We start from the raw sequence: 21,060 nt of genomic DNA, 5'->3' as shown, positions 1-21,060 counted from the left end.
ATCCTCCTCCCCCTCCCCCCTCCTCCCTCTCTGCAGATGACTTCGTCAACCATTTTGAAAAGAAGGTCGACGACATCCGATCCTCGTTTGCTAAGTCAAACGACACCGCTGGTTCTGCTCACACTGCCCTACCCTGTGCTCTGACCTCTTTCTCCCCTCTCTCTCCAGATGAAATCTCGCGTCTTGTGACGGCCGGCCGCCCAACAACCTGCCCGCTTGACCCTATCCCCTCCTCTCTTCTCCAGACCATTTCCGGAGACCTTCTCCCTTACCTCACCTCGCTCATCAACTCATCCCTGACCGCTGGCTACGTCCCTTCCGTCTTCAAGAGAGCGAGAGTTGCACCCCTTCTGAAAAAACCTACACTCGATCACTCCGATGTCAACAGTTACAGACCAGTATCCCTTCTTTCTTTTCTCTCCAAAACTCTTGAACGTGCCGTCCTTGGCCAGCTCTCCCGCTATCTCTCTCTGAATGACCTTCTTGATCCAAATCAGTCAGGTTTCAAGACTAGTCATTCAACTGAGACTGCTCTCCTCTGTATCACGGAGGCGCTCCGCACTGCTAAAGCTAACTCTCTCTCCTCTGCTCTCATCCTTCTAGATCTATCGGCTGCCTTCGATACTGTGAACCATCAGATCCTCCTCTCCACCCTCTCCGAGTTGGGCATCTTCGGCGCGGCCCACGCTTGGATTGCATCCTACCTGACAGGTCGCTCCTACCAGGTGGCGTGGCGAGAATCTGTCTCCTCACCACGCGCTCTCACCACTGGTGTCCCCCAGGGCTCTGTTCTTGGCCCTCTCCTATTCTCGCTATACACCAAGTCACTTGGCTCTGTCATAACCTCACATGGTCTCTCTTATCATTGCTATGCAGACGACACACAATTAATCTTCTCCTTTCCCCCTTCTGATGACCAGGTGGCGAATCGCATCTCTGCATGTCTGGCAGACATATCAGTGTGGATGACGGATCACCACCTCAAGCTGAACCTCGGCAAGACGGAGCTGCTCTTCCTCCCGGTGTCATGTTTTGTCATTGATTATCATGCCTTGTCCCTGTTCTTCTCCTTCTATTCGTTTCCCTCTGCTGGTCTTATTAGGTTCTTTCCCTCTTTCTATCCCTCTCTCTCCCCCTCCCTCTCTCACTCTCCCGCTCTCTCTTCTCTCTATCGTTCCGTTCCTGCTCCCAGCTGTTCCTATTCCCCTAATCAATCATTTAGTCTTCCCACACCTGTTCCCGATCCTTTTCCCTGATTAGAGTCCCTATTTCTCTCCTTGTTATTCGTTTCTGCCCTGTCGGTTCCTTGTCTAGAATTCACCGTGCTGTGTTTGTGTATCGCCCTGTCGTGTCGTGTTTTCCTCAGATGCTGCGTGGTGAGCAGGTGTCTGAGTCTGTTTGGTTCAAGTGCCTTCCCGAGGCAACCTGCTGTTCACCTGCTGTTCAAGATCGAGTCTCAGTTTGTCCTCGTCATTTTCGAGTGAAAGTTGTGTTTTTGATTGTATTTACTTTACTGGATTAAAGACTCTGTTTTCGCCAAGTCGCTTTTGGGTCCTCTTTCACCTGCATGACAGAAGGAACCGACCAAGGAATGGACCCAGCGACTTCAGACGCTCGTTACACTGCCGTCGAGATCCAAGGAGCCATGCTCGGCAGACACGAGCAGGTGTCTGCTTCGCCATGCCGTGGAGAACCTGGCCGCTCAGGTTTCCGACCTCTCTGGACAGTTCCAGAGTCTTCGTCTCGTGCCACCTGTTACTTCCTGGCCTGCCGAGCCTCCAGAACCTAGGGTTAATAACCCACCTTGCTACTCCGGGCAGCCCACTGAGTGCCGCTCCTTTCTCACGCAGTGTGAGATTGTGTTCTCTCTCCAACCCAACACATACTCTAGAGAGAGCTCGGGTTGCTTACGTCATTTCCTCCTTACTGGCCGGGCTCGAGAATGGGGCACAGCTATCAGGAGGCAAGGGCTGATTGCTCTAACAAGTACCAGAACTTTAAAGGAGATGATTCGGGTTTTTGACCGTTCAGTTTTTTGGTAGGGAGGAGGGCCCTGGCTTCCCTATGCCAAGGTGAACGGTTGATTATTCTATTGAGTTTCGCACTCTTGCTGCCTCTAGTGAGTGGAACGGCCGGCGCTGCTCGCTCGTTTTCTGGAGGGACTCCACGCAGTGGTTAAGGATGAATTCTCTCCCGGGAGGTTCCTTCAGATGTGGACTCTTTGATTGCTCTCGCCATCCGCATAGGACGGGTAGATCTTCGTCACCGGGCTCGTGGAAGAGAGCTCGCATCAACGGTGTTTCCCTGCTCCGCATCGCAACCATCTCCCTCCTCTGGCTCAGAGACTGAGCCCATGCAGCTGGGAGGGATTTGCATCTCGACTAAGGAGAGGGAACGGAGGATCACCAACCGCCTGTGCCTCTATTGCGGAGTTGCTGGACATTTTGTTAATTCATGTCCAGTAAAAGCCAGAGCTCATCTGTAAGCGGAGGGCTACAGGTGAGCGCAACTACTCAAGTCTCTCCATCAAAATCCTGTACTACTTTGTCGGTCCATCTACGCTGGACCGGTTCGGGTGCTACATGTAGTGCCTTGATAGACTCTGGGGCTGAGGGTTGTTTCATGGACGAAGCATGGGTTCGGAAACATGACATTCCTTTCAGAGAGTTAGAGAAGCCTACGCCCATGTTCGCCTTAGATGGTAGTCATCTTCCCAGTATCAGATTTGAGACACTACCTTTAACCCTCACAGTATCTGGTAACCACAGTGAGACTATTTCTTTTTTGATTTTTCGTTCACCGTTTACACCTGTTGTTTTGGGTCATCCCTGGCTAGTATGTCATAATCCTTCTATTAATTGGTCTAGTAATTCTATCCTATCCTGGAACGTTTCTTGTCATGTGAAGTGTTTAATGTCTGCCATCCCTCCCGTTTCTTCTGTCCCTACTTCTCAGGAGGAACCTGGCGATTTGACAGGAGTGCCGGAGGAATATCATGATCTGCGCACGGTCTTCAGTCGGTCCCGAGCCAACTCCCTTCCTCCTCACCGGTCGTATGATTGTAGTATTGATCTCCTTCCGGGGACCACTCCTCCTCGGGGTAGACTATACTCTCTGTCGGCTCCCGAACGTAAGGCTCTCGAGGATTATTTGTCTGTGTCTCTTGACGCCGGTACCATAGTGCCTTCTTCCTCTCCGGCCGGGGCGGGGTTCTTTTTTGTTAAGAAGAAGGACGGTACTCTGCGCCCCTGCGTGGATTATCGAGGGCTGAATGACATAACGGTTAAGAATCGTTATCCGCTTCCCCTTATGTCATCAGCCTTCGAGATTCTGCAGGGAGCCAGGTGCTTTACTAAGTTGGACCTTCGTAACGCTTACCATCTCGTGCGCATCAGAGAGGGGGACGAGTGGAAAACGGCGTTTAACACTCCGTTAGGGCATTTTGAGTACCGGGTTCTGCCGTTTGGTCTCGCCAATGCGCCAGCTGTTTTTCAGGCATTAGTTAATGATGTTCTGAGAGACATGCTGAACATCTTTGTTTTTGTCTATCTTGACGATATCCTGATTTTTTCTCCGTCACTCGAGATTCATGTTCAGCACGTTCGACGTGTTCTACAGCGCCTTTTAGAGAATTGTCTCTACGTAAAGGCTGAGAAGTGCTCTTTTCATGTCTCCTCCGTTACTTTTCTCGGTTCCGTTATTTCCGCTGAAGGCATTCAGATGGATTCCGCTAAGGTCCAAGCTGTCAGTGATTGGCCCGTTCCAAGGTCACGTGTCGAGTTGCAGCGCTTTTAGGTTTCGCTAATTTCTATCGGCGTTTCATTCGTAATTTCGGTCAAGTTGCTGTCCCTCTCACAGCTCTTACTTCTGTCAAGACGTGTTTTAAGTGGTCCGGTTCCGCCCAGGGAGCTTTTGATCTTCTAAAAGAACGTTTTACGTCCGCTCCTATCCTCGTTACTCCTGACGTCACTAGACAATTCATTGTCGAGGTTGACGCTTCAGAGGTAGGCGTGGGAGCCATTCTATCCCAGCGCTTCCAGTCTGACGATAAGGTTCATCCTTGCGCTTATTTTCTCATCGCCTGTCACCATCTGAGCGCAACTATGATGTGGGTAACCGTGAACTGCTCGCCATCCGCTTAGCCCTAGGCGAATGGCGACAGTGGTTGGAGGGGGCGACCGTTCCTTTTGTCGTTTGGACAGACCATAAGAACCTTGAGTACATCCGTTCTGCCAAACGACTTAATGCCCGTCAAGCTCGTTGGGCGTTGTTTTTCGCTCGTTTCGAGTTTGTGATTTCTTACCGTCCGGGTAGCAAGAACACCAAGCCTGATGCCTTATCCCGTCTGTTTAGTTCTTCTGTGGCTTCTACTGATCCCGAGGGGATTCTTCCTTATGGGCGTGTTGTCGGGTTAACAGTCTGGGGATTTCGCCCCGGCCGGACCGCTCAAGCGTTTGTCCAACGTTGTGAGCGCACCTGGAGGAGGGTGAGGTCTGCACTTTGCCGTTACAGGGCACAGACTGTGAGAGCCGCCAATAAACGCAGGATTAAGAGTCCAAGGTATTGTTGCGGCCAGAGAGTGTGGCTTTCCACTCGCAACCTTCCTCTTAAGACAGCTTCTCGTAAGTTGACTCCGCGGTTCATTGGTCCGTTCCGTGTCTCCCAGGTCGTCAATCCTGTCGCTGTGCGACTGCTTCTTCCGCGACATCTTCGTCGCGTCCATCATGTCTTCCATGTCTCCTGTGTCAAGCCCTTTCTTCGCACTCCCGTTCGTCTTCCCTCCCCCTCCCGTCCTTGTCGAGCGCACCTATTTACAAGGTACATAAGATCATGGACATGCGTTCTCGGGACGGGGTCACCAATACTTAGTGGATTGGGAGGGTTACGGTCCTGAGGAGAGGAGTTGGGTTCCGTCTCGGGACGTGCTGGACGTTCACTCATTGATGATTTCCTCCGTTGCCGCCAGGATTCCTCCTCGAGTGCGCCAGGAGGCGCTCGGTGAGTGGGGGTACTGTCATGTTTTGTCATTGATTATCATGCCTTGTCCCTGTTCTTCTCCTTCTATTCGTTTCCCTCTGCTGGTCTTATTAGGTTCTTTCCCTCTTTCTATCCCTCTCTCTCCCCCTCCCTCTCTCACTCTCCCGCTCTCTCTTCTCTCTATCGTTCCGTTCCTGCTCCCAGCTGTTCCTATTCCCCTAATCAATCATTTAGTCTTCCCACACCTGTTCCCGATCCTTTTCCCTGATTAGAGTCCCTATTTCTCTCCTTGTTATTCGTTTCTGCCCTGTCGGTTCCTTGTCTAGAATTCACCGTGCTGTGTTTGTGTATCGCCCTGTCGTGTCGTGTTTTCCTCAGATGCTGCGTGGTGAGCAGGTGTCTGAGTCTGTTTGGTTCAAGTGCCTTCCCGAGGCAACCTGCTGTTCACCTGCTGTTCAAGATCGAGTCTCCAGTTTGTCCTCGTCATTTCGAGTGAAAGTTGTGTTTTTGATTGTATTTACTTTACTGGATTAAAGACTCTGTTTTCGCCAAGTCGCTTTTGGGTCCTCTTTCACCTGCATGACACCCGGGGAAGGACTGCCCGTTCCATGATCTCGCCATCACGGTTGACAACTCCATTGTGTCCTCCTCCCAGAGCGCCAAGAACCTTGGCGTGATCCTGGACAACACCCTGTCGTTCTCAACCAACATCAAGGCGGTGGCCCGTTCCTGTAGGTTCATGCTCTACAACATCCGCAGAGTACGACCCTGCCTCACACAGGAAGCGGCGCAGGTCCTAATCCAGGCACTTGTCATCTCCCGTCTGGATTACTGCAACTCGCTGTTGGCTGGGCTCCCTGCCTGTGCCATTAAACCCCTTCAACTCATCCAGAACGCCGCAGCCCGTCTGGTGTTCAACCTTCCCAAGTTCTCTCACGTCACCCCGCTCCTCCGTTCTCTCCACTGGCTTCCAGTTGAAGCTCGCATCCGCTACAAGACCATGGTGCTTGCCTACGGTGCTGTGAGGGGAACGGCACCTCAGTACCTCCAGGCTCTGATCAGGCCCTACACCCAAACAAGGGCACTGCGTTCATCCACCTCTGGCCTGCTCGCCTCCCTACCACTGAGGAAGTACAGCTCCCGCTCAGCCCAGTCAAAACTGTTCGCTGCCCTGGCCCCCCCAATGGTGGAACAAACTCCCTCACGACGCCAGGACAGCGGAGTCAATCACCACCTTCCGGAGACACCTGAAACCCCACCTCTTTAAGGAATACCTAGGATAGGATAAGTAATCCCTCTCACCCCCCCCCCTTAAGTTTTAGATGCACTATTGTAAAGTGACTGTTCCACTGGATGTCATAAGGTGAATGCACCAATTTGTAAGTCGCTCTGGATAAGAGCGTCTGCTAAATGACTTAAATGTAATGTAAATGATTTTCTATAGGATTGAGGTCAGTGCTTTGTGATGGCCACTCCAATACCTTGACTTTGTTGTCCTTAAACCATTTTGCCACAACTTTGGAAGTATGCTTGGGGTCATTGTCCATTTGGAAGACCCATTTGCGACCAAGCATTAACTTCCTGACTGATGTCTTGAGATGTTGCTTCAATATGTCCAACTAATTGTCCTACCTCATGATGCCATCTATTTTGTGAAGTGCACCAGTCCCTCCTGCAGCAAAGCACCCCCACAACATGATGCTGTCACCCCCGTGCGTCCCAGTTGGGATGGTGTTCTTCGGCTTGCAAGCCTCCCCCTTTTTCTTACAAACATAATGATGGTCATTACGGCCAAACAGTTCTATTTTTGTTTCATCAGACCAGAGGACATTTCTCCAAAAAGTACGATCTTTGTCCCCATGTGCAGTTGCAAACCGTAGTCTGGCTTTTTTATGGCGGTTTTGTTTGTTTGTTTAGTTTATTTTATTTTTACAGGGACAGTGCACATTAATCAACGTTTCAGTAAAAGTGCCGGTTTTAGCCAGCCGGCTAATTTTCAACCGCAGTCCCTGGGCAGGTTATTAAAAACAATTACAATATAGACAATAGCACCATAGAACAAGCAAGACATAGCAACATAGGACAAGCAAGACATAGCATACAGACAGAGCAACATAGAACAAAAAGCAGCAAGACAAAATTCATAAAAGCAACAAAGTGTTTCCACACCTCACAAGCTACAGACAACAGACAACATGGAAAGCGGCAACACACAGCTAGGGACCATGTTCACAAATCTGATTGACCTTTAGCCAGGTCTTCAAGCATTTTGTGAAAGTGTGATATGTGGTGCAGGTATGTGTGTCTGATGGCAGTGTATTCCAGACATGGGAAGCTCTCACAGAGAATGCAGATTTACAAAAGGTGCTTTTCCTTAGGGGAACTATACAGTCACCTCTCATGGCAGACCTTGTGGATCTGCTGCCATATGTCTGGGTTTTTGAGTGGAGGGGGAGCCAGGCCATTAAGGATCTTGAATACAAGACATGCGTCGGTGTATTGCACAAGATTTTCCCAACTCAAGAGCTCATGCTTTCTAAGGATGTGACAATGATGATGGCTATTGGGCTTCCTATCAAGCACTTTGAGAGCCTGTTTGTAGACAGACTGAATAGGTTTTAATGTTGTACAGCAAGCTTGGGCCCAACTAGTCAAGCAGTATGTTAAGTGGGGGAGTATCATAGATTTGAAGTACAGTTTTGCTACCTCTCTGGTCAAACAATTTCGTAGAAATCGGAAATTAGCTAGATTGAATTTAGTTATTTGAATTACCTTTTTCACATGCTTTTTAAAAGAGAGGTTGGAATCAAGTATGATGCCAAGGTACTTAGAGCAGTGGCTTTTCCTTGCTGAGCGGCATTTCAGGTTATGTTGATATAGGACTCGTTTTACTGTGGATATAGATACTTTTGTACCTGTTTCCTCCAGCAACTTCACACGGTCCTTTGCAGTTGTTCTGGGATTGATTTGCACTTTTTGTACCAAAGTACGTTCATCTCTAGGAGACAGAATGTGTCTCTAACCTGAGCGGTATGACGGCTGCGTGGTCCCATGGTGTTTATACTTGCGTACTATTGTTTGTACAGATGAACGTGATACCCTCAGGCGTTTGGAAATTGCTCCCAAGGATGAACCAGACTTGTGGAGGTCTACAATTTGTTTTCTGAGGTCTTGGCTGATTTCTTTTGATTTCCCCATGATGTCAAGCAAAGAGGCACTGAGTTTGAAGGTAGGCCTTGAAATACATCCACAGGTACACCTCCAATTGACTCAAATTATGTCAATTAGACTATCAGAAGCTTCTAAAGCCATGACATCATTTTCTGGAATTTTCCAAGCTGTTTAAAGGCACAGTCAACTTACTGTATGTACATTTCTGACCCACTGGAATGTGAATTATAAGTGAAATAATCTGTCTGTAAACAATTGTTGGAAAAATTGTCATGCACAAAGTAGATGTCCTAACCGACTTGCCAAACTATAGTTTGTTAACAATACATTTATGGATGTTGAAAAACAAGTTTTAATGACTGCAACCTAAGTGTAGAATGTATGCACACATGACTGTAAGTCGCTTTGGATAAAAGCGTCTGCTAAATGGCATATATTATTATTATTATTAAGTGTATGTAAACTTCTGACTTCAACTGTAACTATTACCAGCTAGCCTAATTCCAATCCGATTTCAAACATGTTACCTCATCAAAAGGAAGTAGCATGTTTTTTTAACTGGTGGAATTAATGAGATGTATGCTATTCAATGGTGTATGTCCATTTACAACAAACCAATCACCCCAGAAACTGTGCTGTTGTGCCATGGCCTGATCTTAATCTGGAGTCTGTCATGTTTTGTCTTATATTGTCTTGTCATTTTGCTTTCCCTTCTGTTCGTTTTCCCCCTGCTGGTCTTATTAGGTTCGTTCCCTTTTTTCTCTCTCCCTCCCTCTCTCTCTTCTCTCTATCGTTCCGTTCCTGCCCCCAGCTGTTCCTATTCCCCTACTCAATCATCTAGTCTTTTCACACCTGTTCCTTATCTTGCCCTCTGATTAGAGTCCCTATTTCTCCCCTTGTTTTCCGTTTCTGTCCTGTCGGATCCTTGTATTATGTTCGCCGTGCTGTGTCTTTGTCTCGCCCTGTCGTGTCTTGTTTCCCTCAGATGCTGCGTGTGAGCAGGTGTCTGAGTCTGCTACGGTCGGTGCCTTCCCGAGGCAACCTACAGTTAATGGTCGAGTCTCCAGTCTGTCCTCGTCACTACGAGTGGAATTAAGTTTTTATGTTTTGTTTTCTGCTCTGATTGTCCAGGAGTATTGCCTATTTCCTTTACTGGAATAAAGACTCTGTTTTCGCCAAGTCGCTTTTGGGTCCTCATTCACCTGCATAACAGAAGGATCCGACCAAGAATGGACCCAGCGACTATGGATTCTCTCTACTCTACTCTCGAGTTCCAGGGAGCGATGCTCGGCAGACACGAGCAGGAATTGTCTGCTGCTCGGCATGCCGTTGAGACCCTGGCCGCTCAGGTCTCCGACCTCTCAGGACAGTATCAGAGTCTTCGTCTCGTGCCACCAGCTACTTCCTGGTCTTCCGAGTCTCCGGAACCTAGGGTTAATAACGCACCATGTTACTCTGGGCAGCCCACTGAGTGCCGCTCCTTTCTCACCCAGTGTGATATAGTGTTCTCTCTCCAACCCAACACATACTCAAGAGAGAGAGCTCGGATTGCCTACGTCATATCACTCCTTACTGGTCGGGCTCGGCAGTGGGGCACAGCTATCTGGGAGGCAAGCGCTGAGTGTACTAACGATTATCTGAACTTTAAAGAGGAGATGATAAGGGTTTTTGATCGTTCAGTTTTTTGGAAAGAAGCTTCCTGGTCCCTGTCTTCCCTATGTAGGTAATCGATCCATAACGGATTACTCTATAGAGTTTCGCACTCTTGCTGCCTCCAGTAACTGGAACGAGCAGGCGTTGCTCGCTCGTTTTCTGGAGGGACTCCACGCTATAAGGTTAAGGATGAGATTCTCTCTCGGGAGGTTCCATCCAGCGTGGATTCTTTGATTGAACTCGCTATTCGCATTGAACGACGGGTAGATCTTCGTCACCGAGCTCATAGAAGAGAGCTCGCGTTAACTGTGTCTCCCCTCTCTCCGACACTACCATCTTTCCCCACTGACTCTGGCATTGAGCCCATGCAGCTGGGGGGTATTCGCATTTCGACTAAGGAGAGGGAACGGAGAATCACCAACCGCCTCTGTCTCTATTGCGGTTCCGCTGGTCATTTTGTCATTTCATGTCCAGTTAAAGGCCAGAGCTCATCAGTAAGCGGAGGGCAACTGATAAGCGCTACTAGACGGTCCTCTCCGTCAAGTACCTGTACTACCTTACCGGTCCATCTACGCTGGACCGGATCGGCAGCTTCCTGCAGTGCATTAATAGACTCTGGGGCGGAGGGCTGTTTTATGGACGAAGCCTGGGCTCGGGAACATGACATTCCTCTCAGACAGTTAGGGGGAGCCCACGGTCATGTTCGCCTTGGATGGTAGTCCTCTCCCCAGTATATTATGTGAAACCCTACCTTTAACCCTCACTGTATCTGGTAACCATAGTGAGACCATTTCTTTTTTGATTTTTTGTTCACCTTTTACACCTGTTGTTTTGGGTCATCCCTGGCTAGTGTGTCATAATCCTTCTTTTGATTGGTCTAGTAATTCTATCCTATCCTGGAACGTTTCTTGTCATGTGAAGTGTTTAATGTCTGCTATCCCTCCTGTTTCTTCTGTCCCCTCTTCTCAGGAGGAACCTGGTGATTTGACAGGAGTGCCGGAGGAATATCATGATCTGCGCTCGGTCTTCAGTCGGTCCAGAGCCAACTCCCTTCCTCCTCACCGGTCGTATGATTGTTGTTCTGATCTCCTCAAGAAGCGGTTTGCATCCGCTCCTATCCTTGTTGCACCTGACGTCACTAAACAGTTTATTGTTGAGGTTGACGCGTCGGGGGTGGGCGTGGGAGCCATTCTGTCCCAGCGCTCCGATACTGACGATGGGGTCCACCCTTGTGCGTATTTTTCTCATCGCCTGTCACCGTCGGAACGTAACTATGATGTGGCTAACCGCGAACTGCTCGCCATCCGTTTAGCCCTAGGCAAATGGCGACAGTGGTTGGAGGGGGCGACCGTTCCTTTTGTCGTTTGGACTGACCAAAGGAACCTTGAGTACATCCGTTCTGCCAAACGACTGAATGCGCGTCATGCTCGTTGGGCATTGTTTTTCGCTCGTTTCAAGTTCGTTATTTCTTATTGCCCGGGTACTAAGAACACCAAGCCTCATGCTTTATCCCGTCTCTTTAGTTCTTCTGTGGCTTTAACCGATCCCGAGGGGATCCTTCCTGTTGGGCGTGTTGTCGGGTTGACTGTCTGGGGTATTGAGAGACAGGTTAAGCAAGCAGTCACTCACACTCCGTCGCCGCACGCTTGTCCTAGTAACCTTCTTTTCGTTCCTGTTTCTACTCGTCTGGCTGTTCTTCAGTGGGCGCACTCTGCCAAGTTAGCTGGCCACCCCGGCGTTCGGGGTACGCTTGCTTCTATTCGCCAGCGGTTTTGGTGGCCTACTCTGGAGCGTGACACGCGCCGTTTCGTGGCTGCTTGTTCGGACTGCGCGCAGAATAAGTCTGGTAACTTTTTTTCTGCTTCTGCTCCTGGTTTTGCTGGGTCTCAGTCTGTTCCCTGCCACCGCATCTCTCCTGGTCTTGTTCCTGCCCTTGCTGTGTCTCAGTCTGTCCCTAGTTGTTACTCTCCTGGCCTGTTTGGTCCTGTTTGCTCTAAAGCTTTCAGTTCTCTACCCGTGTCTCATTTTTTTTTTAGAGTAGTACCCTAGTTTCCCTTTTCATCGTTTTCCGTTACGGTCCTGAGGAGAGGAGTTGGGTTCTTTCTCGGGACGTGCTGGACCGTTTGTGATCTATGATTTCCTCCGTTGCCGCCAGTGTTCCTCCTCGAGTGCGCCAGGAGGCGCTTGGTGAGTGGGGGGGTACTGTCATGTTTTGTCTTATATTGTCTTGTCATTTTGCTTTCCCTTCTGTTCGTTTTCCCCCTGCTGGTCTTATTAGGTTCGTTCCCTTTTTTCTCTCTCCCTCCCTCTCTCTCTTCTCTCTATCGTTCCGTTCCTGCCCCCAGCTGTTCCTATTCCCCTACTCAATCATCTAGTCTTTTCACACCTGTTCCTTATCTTGCCCTCTGATTAGAGTCCCTATTTCTCCCCTTGTTTTCCGTTTCTGTCCTGTCGGATCCTTGTATTATGTTCGCCGTGCTGTGTCTTTGTCTCGCCCTGTCGTGTCTTGTTTCCCTCAGATGCTGCGTGTGAGCAGGTGTCTGAGTCTGCTACGGTCGGTGCCTTCCCGAGGCAACCTACAGTTAATGGTCGAGTCTCCAGTCTGTCCTCGTCACTACGAGTGGAATTAAGTTTTTTATGTTTTGTTTTCTGCTCTGATTGTCCAGGAGTATTGCCTATTTCCTTTACTGGAATAAAGACTCTGTTTTCGCCAAGTCGCTTTTGGGTCCTCATTCACCTGCATAACAGAGTCAATAAGAGGGCAAACAAACACACCAACACTTCAGTGCATTGAATCACTACATAAGGCGGCAACCTAAAATACACCCCCTCCAGTGTGTGTGTGTGTCTGTGTGTGTTTCAGTGTGCCTATGTTCCTGATCAACTGTAGCCTACGCAAGCGTGAGTAGTATGTCAAGTATGCTTGAAATAAATCCCTGTCACTGAGCAGCTTTCTAAGATGGATCGATGGGAATCTTGGGAACACACAGACACACACGCTGACTAGTCCACCCGCATATAACACAGACAAAGAAATACACTGCCCACCTGAACTTCAGGCCCCACGCTACATCAACTCTCAGACACATGTATGACAGATTGTTGGTGAAACATCATGTCTGCAAGCTCATTTTAGCGTTCCTTGCAATAACAGTGTGAATAGCACACAGACATATTTGTGATTTCTAGAAGAATGTAGATTAGACATGCAAACATAACTACATAAACAGACCCATGCCAGACACACAAACTTCAGCTGCTTCAACTCCCAAATCCTGTAAAACTGACACAATCTCTCTCTTTCTCTCGTGAACTAGACCCCAGGGTCTGACTGTCCTTTCCGTTCCAGGCATGCTCACATGGGGATCACGTCTATGTAACTGGCCCTGTAATAGTCTTCATTAGGCTGACCTCCTAGAGTCAGGAGTGGAACGGGGCCCATCCACACCAATGAGGATCATTATCTTTGGGTGTCCTAAGCCCTCGCTCTCAAGAATTACCACTTTCACAGCCTCCACCGTGGTCAGTGACACATATCTTCCCAACATGTCTGAAAGGGGTTGTGCCTTGAAATAATTCCAATAATTAGAAGAGCTAGCAGCCAGGGCTTACTGAGACAATGGTATCAGTAACGTTTGGGGTGAGCTTTCCAACATCTCCACCAGGCCATTCAAAATGTGCAATGGTGGCACAAAATGGCTGCTCAATTTGGAGTTGGTTGCGTCACAATATAGAGCGCCTCTATACCCGACATGAAAAGTTAGCATTGTTGCACAAAATGGGTGCCATGTAACATTGAAGTGGGTGCCACTAAAGGTTGAAGCGAAGCAAGTGTAAAGGAGAGTGACTTCAATCATCTATCACCATCACTATATAATATGAAATGTATTAAAATTGGTGATGCCGCCCCCTGCCAACAAACACTCAGTGTTTTTATTGAAGACCGTGGTGGCTGCAGCTCTGTATATTGCTGCAGGATCCTTAGTGCTCCACCTAACATGCTGACCAAACCGCTCGCGCCCGTGTGTCCGCGTATGCATGTTGATTTTGTACCCCCACACCAGACACGATCAGGACACGCAGGTTGAAATATCAAAACAAACTCTGAACCAATTATATTAATTTGGGGACAGCATTAAAAGCATTACACATTTATGGCAATTTAGCTAGCTATATCCTGGGATATAAACATTGGGTTGTTATTTTACCTGAAATGCGCAAGGTCACACACAAGCTGTGTGAAAGTATTCTAGGCAGTTTAGGATGGAAACACTGTTGAGCTATGGTCCATACACACAAAAGCCAGATTCCTGTTTTCAGAGGAGAACCAGATGTGTAATAAATTGAAGTAGGATGTGTGTGTGTGTTCGTGTGTGTGCGTGCGTGTGTGTGATGAAGTAAATTGAAATGAGTTTGTGTAATACTAATGTGATGTTATAAAGAACTGAACTGCGTTCAATGTTAAAACACGTAAGAGTTATTTTGAGTGCAACAGTTACGGGTGGTTGCATGGCTGTTTAGTTACAAAAACACTGTACAGCCCACATGCTTGTTGATCATTGAGATAGCGTTGAGATACGCTGTTTCAAGTGTGTATGTGTGTGTGGCTGCAGTAGTCTCTTTCAAAGTAACCAGGTCATTCACCTAAAGCCACAGGCCCAAGCAAAAATGCTCTGCATCAGTGGTGACCCGTCATTCAGGGCAGTTTTGCCTCTCTTGCATGTCATTTTGGAATTAATGCGTGTCACATATCAGTTTGCAAACTAACAATGTAAACAAAAATATATTTAGTTAATAAAGCCGCATACAAACATGGTCAATATTTTGCTTTATTGAGTAAGGCAGCTCCAAAATGCAGGTGTTTCAGCCTAGTTCAGAGCTTTATGTGGTGGAGGGGCAGCCAGAGGAAAATACAGAGCGTAGGGGTTGGTAATGTTTTCTAGTTGTGCCATGACTGGCTCAGTGTTCAGTCACTCATGGGGGACTGCGTCACTGCAAAATCTACAGGGAGAGCTTGAAAGTTCAAGCCCCCTTGGGTGCTGACATATATTTACATTAGAAGTGCCCATCCAAGAAGGCTCAAGATCATTGGCCACAGATAAAATTACGTCAAATCACGTTATATCTACAGTAGCTTTGATCGGACTGATCATGTCAACATCTTAATTTCAAAATTAGCTAGCAAGCTGGACAAGCAGTCATCGTCATGAATCACGTCAAGAATCTACTGGCAAATCCTTTTCAATCCTTGTTATATGAAGATAAATTATAGATAAAATGTATCAGTGCTCATCGGCCATTGGGATATAGACATTACACAACAAGTTGGAAATTGCAAATTCAACAATAAGGGTTTTGGAAGGAATCAGTTTCTAACTGCAAGCGTTGCAAAGCAATTCCTATTTTGCTTCCCTTGCCTGCTATTCGGTGGAGAGCGTGTGGTCCAAGTCTGGTTTTAAGGGTCTCTTTTCAAAGCTTAAAAGGATAAACATTCACATGCAACACCATGGGCCAGAAAAGGTTGAAGATATTGGCCAACTTCTGCTGCATTCAAAACAACTGCAAACATGTAACTGGGACATCTCAGACTTCAGCGAGTTCAAGACAACAGGGAACTGTTTTTTAAACAAGTTCCGACTGGGAAAATATGTTTTGAACGGTCATCCAACTCGGAATTCCAAGTCGGGAACTCTGGGCTCTTTCTAGAGATCCGAGCTGAAGATCACTGATGTCATGATTCAACCTTGTTTGAGTCCAAAAATGTATTGTATGCTGCTCCATAAATTCTGTAATATGCCAGGGAGATATGAATAATGTAGCTAAGAAAGTATTACTAAGTGTATGTTGTGTAGTAAACTGTTAGTAGCCCATGTGCCTCACACTAATAATTTAGCCCCTTTACCCTACTGTTCTGAAATGGTGGGGCACATGCAACCTACAGCCTGTTTTAGAGAAATGTCATCATCGAATATATTAATTGTCTGCTTATATGCCCCCTTTATTCATCCTACGGTTCTGACTCGGTGTACAGGGTTAATACCGTAAGAAAGAACCATGTTCTGAATTTTGTTGCTGTACATTTAGTTATTTGTACATCTCAATTGTCAGTAGAAACCCCATTTGTTGAAAAGAAAGCTCTCCTGTAGAGACAGCTTTATGTAGGCTCTAACAGTTTGTGGGCACCATTTGTCACTGTTATAGTGCAATTCATGTATTGTTTAGTGTTGTATTGTGTAATGGCTTAGCTGGCATGCAGCTAAAACTTTTTTGCCCTACCAAGATTTACATGCTCTGCATAATGCAATACTAATTAACATATAACAATGTTACAATGTGTCTTTATAACATTATGTAGTGGTGGACGATGTCACTGGGGAGGGGGGGATTCGACAATACTATGAGGCTTACCTTAAATTGAAAAGGATGAATCTCGTTGAGCGAGTGTCTTCTTAGCTTCTTGGTTAAAGTCTTCAACATCCTGAACTTTTACGGATATGGCTTATCTATCTTCACTTAGGTATTTGTGTTGCTGGTGTGAAGCCATGCAACAACTACTTTGAAATGTACAGCAGTTTGCACATTAAAAGGCACAGACTTACTAAAGCAAACAGTAACACACATTCACACACACACAGTCACTCACTCACTCACACACGCACACACACACACAATGATGACAAACTCAACTTTTGTTGAAGAGAATAACCAGCCCCCAATACCAGCCCCCAATACCATAGTTTGTGCAGGTAAATATCTTGACATTAATAGCGGTCGAAATCCGTTATGTGACAGGCTTGATTAAGACTAATTTGAACTAAAACCGACTTCGTTATTGTGCGTTCATTTAGTTTGCTAGCGACGTAGGCAGTCCTGGTAGCTTGTTTCCTAGGTCCCAAATTTATAAACCATAATAGTTTCGACTTTCTCCTCCTCGGCTTTGAAAAAATAATAATTGTAGGAATAGCGCGCGAGCTATGTCGTCCACTTTCCCTCAACTTGCTCACGTTCAGACACGCGCGCGCGCACACACACACACACACACACACACACACACACACACACACACACAAACACAAACACACACAGCCGAATGTGTACGTGTACACGTGTACACACACACACAGAGAGAGAGAATCTACATGCTCTCCTACCAGAACATATTCCAGTTCTCTCGTTCATAGATCCGGATTTTTCATTGGCTATTCCACCGAGTGATGTCATTTTTTTCTCAACAAGGAGAGAGTGGCTGCCTGTTTCTTAAAGCAATATCTTGTTTACTTTGACCGATATCAACCGTATATGTCTATATACGTTCTTTATAAGGATTAAGAATGTAATATATTTCTGCCAATTTTCGTCTATTGGAGAATCATAGAGTTACTTAGATCTGGGAACTCATCAGGATGATGCCGTTCAGGGGCATCATTTATAAACCATGCATATGTACAAAATATACCCCAAAATGTTCTTGCTCCAGTTTTCACGCAAAAGTTTGCATTTATACAAATCTAACTTGATGTGAGAATGTGGTCAGCTTCACTCAAACTTTAGACCATGCACGTCTGCTAGTGGTTGAAATATTGTATTGCAAGCTGGCATGTAAGTATTATGTGTAAATCGTGGATATGATGACAAGTTTATTCATTTAAATTTTTTAACTGGAAACACTAACAATAATGCAGCCTTTTGCCTTTACTGATAAGTCTATGTGTTTTATTTCTTGACTCTAAAATAATAAGACATTGGAATCGTTTTCCTATTTATTTTATTTTCATAACCTTTGCAGAATAAATTCTTCACATTTCCTGGCTCTGTGATGGGTTCATATTCCGTTTGGAGATTTAAAAAAAATAATAATAATAATATATGCATTGCCAGTCAAAAGTATGGACACACTCATTCAAGAGTTTTTCTTTATTTGTACTATTTTCTACATTGTAGAATACTAGTGAAGACATCAAAACTATGAAATAACAAATATGGAATCATGTAGTGACCAAAAAATTGTTAAACAAATCCAAAAATATTTTATATTTAAGATTATTCAAATAACCACACTTTGCCTTGATGACAGCTTTGCACACTCTTGCATATTAAAATAAAACAACTGATACATCACATTTACATATGTTTTCAGACCCTTTACTCAGTACTTTGTTGAAGCACCTTTGGCAGCAATTACAACCTGAAGTTTTCTTGGGTTTGACTCTACAAGCTTGGTACACTTGTATTTAGGGAGTTTCTCCCATTCTTCTCTGCAGATCTTCACAAGCTATGTCAGGTTGGATGGGGATCGTCACTGCACAGCTATTTATCGATCTCTCCAGAGATGTTCGATCGGGTTCAAGTCCGGGCTCTGGCTGGGCCATTCAAGGACATTCAGACTTGTCCCAAAGCCACTCCTGCGTTGTTTTGGTTGTCTGCTGAGGGTTTTGTCCTGTTAGAAGGTGAACCTTCACCCCAGTCTGGGGTCCTGAGTGCTCTGGAGCAGGTTTTCATCAAGGATGTCTCTATACTTTTCTCTGTTCATATTTTCCTCGATCCTGACAAGTCTGCCAGTCCCTGCCACTGAAAAACATCCCCACAGCAAGATGCTGCCAACACCATGCTTCACCATAGGGATGGTGCCAGGTTTCCTCCAGATTTGACGCTTGCCATTCAGGCCAAAGAGTTCAATCTGTGTTTCATCAAACAAGAGAATCTTGTTTCTCATGGTCTGAGAGTTCTTTGGGTGCCCTTTGGCAACTCCAAGCGGCCTGTCATGTGCCTTTTACTGAGGAGTGGCTTCCGTATGGTCACTCTACCATAAAGGTATGAATGGTTGTAGAAACATCTCAAGGATGATGAATGGAAATAGGATGCACTTGAGCTCAATTTCGAGTCTCATAGCAAAGGGGCTGAATACTTATGTAAATCAAGTATTTGTTTATTATTTTTAATCCATTTGCAAACATTTCTTAAAACTTGTTTTCACTTTGTCATTATGGGAAATTGTGTGTAGATTGAATCCATTTTAGAATAAGGCTGTAATGTAGAAAATGTGGAGGGGTCAAGGGGTCTGAATACTTTCTGAATGCTCTGTATGTATAGTTTTTTGTGTGTTCGAGAACAATGGTGTCTAGATGGAATTTGTATTTTTGGATCACCATTATGTTGGTCTTACTGAGATTTACTGTCAGGGCCCAGGTCTGACAGAATCTGTGCAGAAGATCTAGGTGTTGCTGTAGGCCCTCCTTGGTTGGGGACAGAACACAGTAGACATTTGATTCTAGTAGGGTGAGGCCGGGTGCCACAGACTGTTCTAGTGCCCTTGACAATTCGTTGATATATATGTTGAGAGGGTGGGGCTTAAGCTGCATCCATATCTCACCCCACGGCCCTGTGGAAAGAAATGTGTGTTTTTGACAATCCCCCAACAGCACTTTCCATCAATTTGTATTGCAGACCCTCATGCCAAATTGAGGCAAAATCTTTTTTTAAATCAAGAAAGAATTAGAAGACTGCCTTTGTTTTGGTTTGTTTGTCAGTTACGGTGTGCAGGGTGAATACGTAGTCTGTCGTACTGTAACTTGGCAAAAAGCAAATTTGACATTTGACGTTTTCACTGAGGAAATGTACAAGTCTGCTGTTAATGCCCTGGGGCGGCAGGGTAGTCTAGTGGTTAGAGTGTTAGACTAGTAACCGAAAATGTTGCAAGTTCAAATCCCCAAGTTGCAAATCTGTCGTTCTGCCCCTGAAACCACTGTTCCTAGGCCGTTATTGAAAATAAGAATTTGTTCTTAACTGACTTGCCTAGTAAAATAATAATAATGCAGAGGATTTTCCCAAGGTAGCTGTTGATGCATATCCCATGGTAGTTATTGGGGTCAAATTTGTCCCCAATTTTGTGGATTGGGGGTTATCAGTCCTTGGTTACAAATATTGGGGAAGATGCCATAGCTGAGGATGATGTTTAAGTATACACAATATACTTGTTGGTTTAGTGTGTTCAAATGTTACCAGAAGTGGTTAGATTCTATGGATTCTCCAATTGCATTGAGCTGATTTCTTGTGCGCTGTTCCATCTTTTTCCGTAGTGTATTTCTGTCTTGTTTTAGTGATTCACCATAGGGAAGGCATAGACTCAGGTTTTCAGGGTCTATATGTTTTTGGGTGGATAGGTTTCTCAATTTATTTCTTAGGTTTTTGCATTCTTCATCAAACCATTTGTCATTGTTTTTCATTTTCTTAGGTTGTCTGCTTGATATTTTTTGATTTGATAGGTCAAATATACTGTTTAGGATTTATACTGCCAAGTCTACACCTCCACTATTAAAGTGAAATGTTTTGTCTCGGAAGTTGTCTAAAAGTAATTGAATTTGCTGTTGCCTAATTGTTTTTTGGTAGGTATCTACACTACTTTCATTCCATCAATAGCATTGTAATATTGTGCAGTGCCTCATGATTAAATATAGCTCTGTTCAGGTAAACTGTGATTTTGCTGTGACCTGATAAGGGTGTTAGTGGGCTGACTGTGAATGCTCTAAGAGGTTGAGTTGAGGTCAGTGATAATCTACAAGTAATCTACAGTACTACTGCCAAGGGATGAGCTGTAGGTGTACCTACCATAGGAGTCTCCTCAAAGCCTACCATTGACTATGTAAAGACCCAGCGTGCGACAGAGCTGCAGGAGTTGTGACCCATTTTTGTTGGTTGTTTTGTCATAGTTGTGTCTAGGGGGTCATATGGGGGAGGGAATACTGTCACCTCCAGATAGGTGTTTGTCCTCATGTGTAGTGAGAGTGTCAGTTTCTTGTCCGATTCTGGCATTTAGGTCACCACAGACTGTTCCTGGGCCTGGAAATGGTTGATCTCCCCCTCTAGGATAGAAGTCTAGTATAGGGATTTTATTGGGGGGGCCGGGGGATATGTAGCACACATGAGGACATTTGTCTCTGTTGAGATCATTTCCTTGTTCATTTCTAGACAGATGTAAAATGTTCCTGTTTTGACTCATTTAAAATAGTGGGTTAGGTCTGCACTATATCAAATTAGTATACCTCCCGAGTCTCCTATCTGTTTCACACCTGGTAGCTTGGTGGATGGGACTACCAGCTCTCTCTAACCTAGAGGGCAACCAGTGGGTCTGTCTCTTCTATACCATGTTTCTTGTAGGATGACAATTTCTGTATTTCCAATTTATTTGATGAAGTCTGGGATCCTGCTCTTTAGGCCAAAGGCAGATGACCTCAGACCTTGTATAATCTAACGGCACGTTGG

At 45.9% G+C, this 21,060-nt stretch overlaps 1 protein-coding gene across 2 annotated transcripts in view; it reads right to left on the bottom strand.

Annotated features, from left to right (window-relative positions):
* The window catches only part of si:dkey-16j16.4, a 97,509-nt gene extending 80,631 nt beyond the window's left edge, over positions 1 to 16,878 (bottom strand). For both annotated transcript variants that reach the window (XM_046366386.1, XM_046366387.1), the window contains exon 1: positions 16,210 to 16,878. In XM_046366386.1, coding sequence (XP_046222342.1) covers positions 16,210 to 16,278 — 69 coding nt within the window. In that variant the 5' untranslated portion in view covers positions 16,279 to 16,878. The remainder of the gene's footprint in view (positions 1 to 16,209) is intronic.
* Positions 16,879 to 21,060: the final 4,182 nt, after the last annotated feature.

Source organism: Oncorhynchus gorbuscha, linkage group LG10 (assembly GCF_021184085.1).
Source record: "Oncorhynchus gorbuscha isolate QuinsamMale2020 ecotype Even-year linkage group LG10, OgorEven_v1.0, whole genome shotgun sequence".
In the NCBI taxonomy this organism is placed as follows: domain Eukaryota; kingdom Metazoa; phylum Chordata; class Actinopteri; order Salmoniformes; family Salmonidae; genus Oncorhynchus; species Oncorhynchus gorbuscha.
Note: the sequence above shows the minus strand (reverse complement) of the source record. Positions and strands in the feature narration are given on the sequence as shown.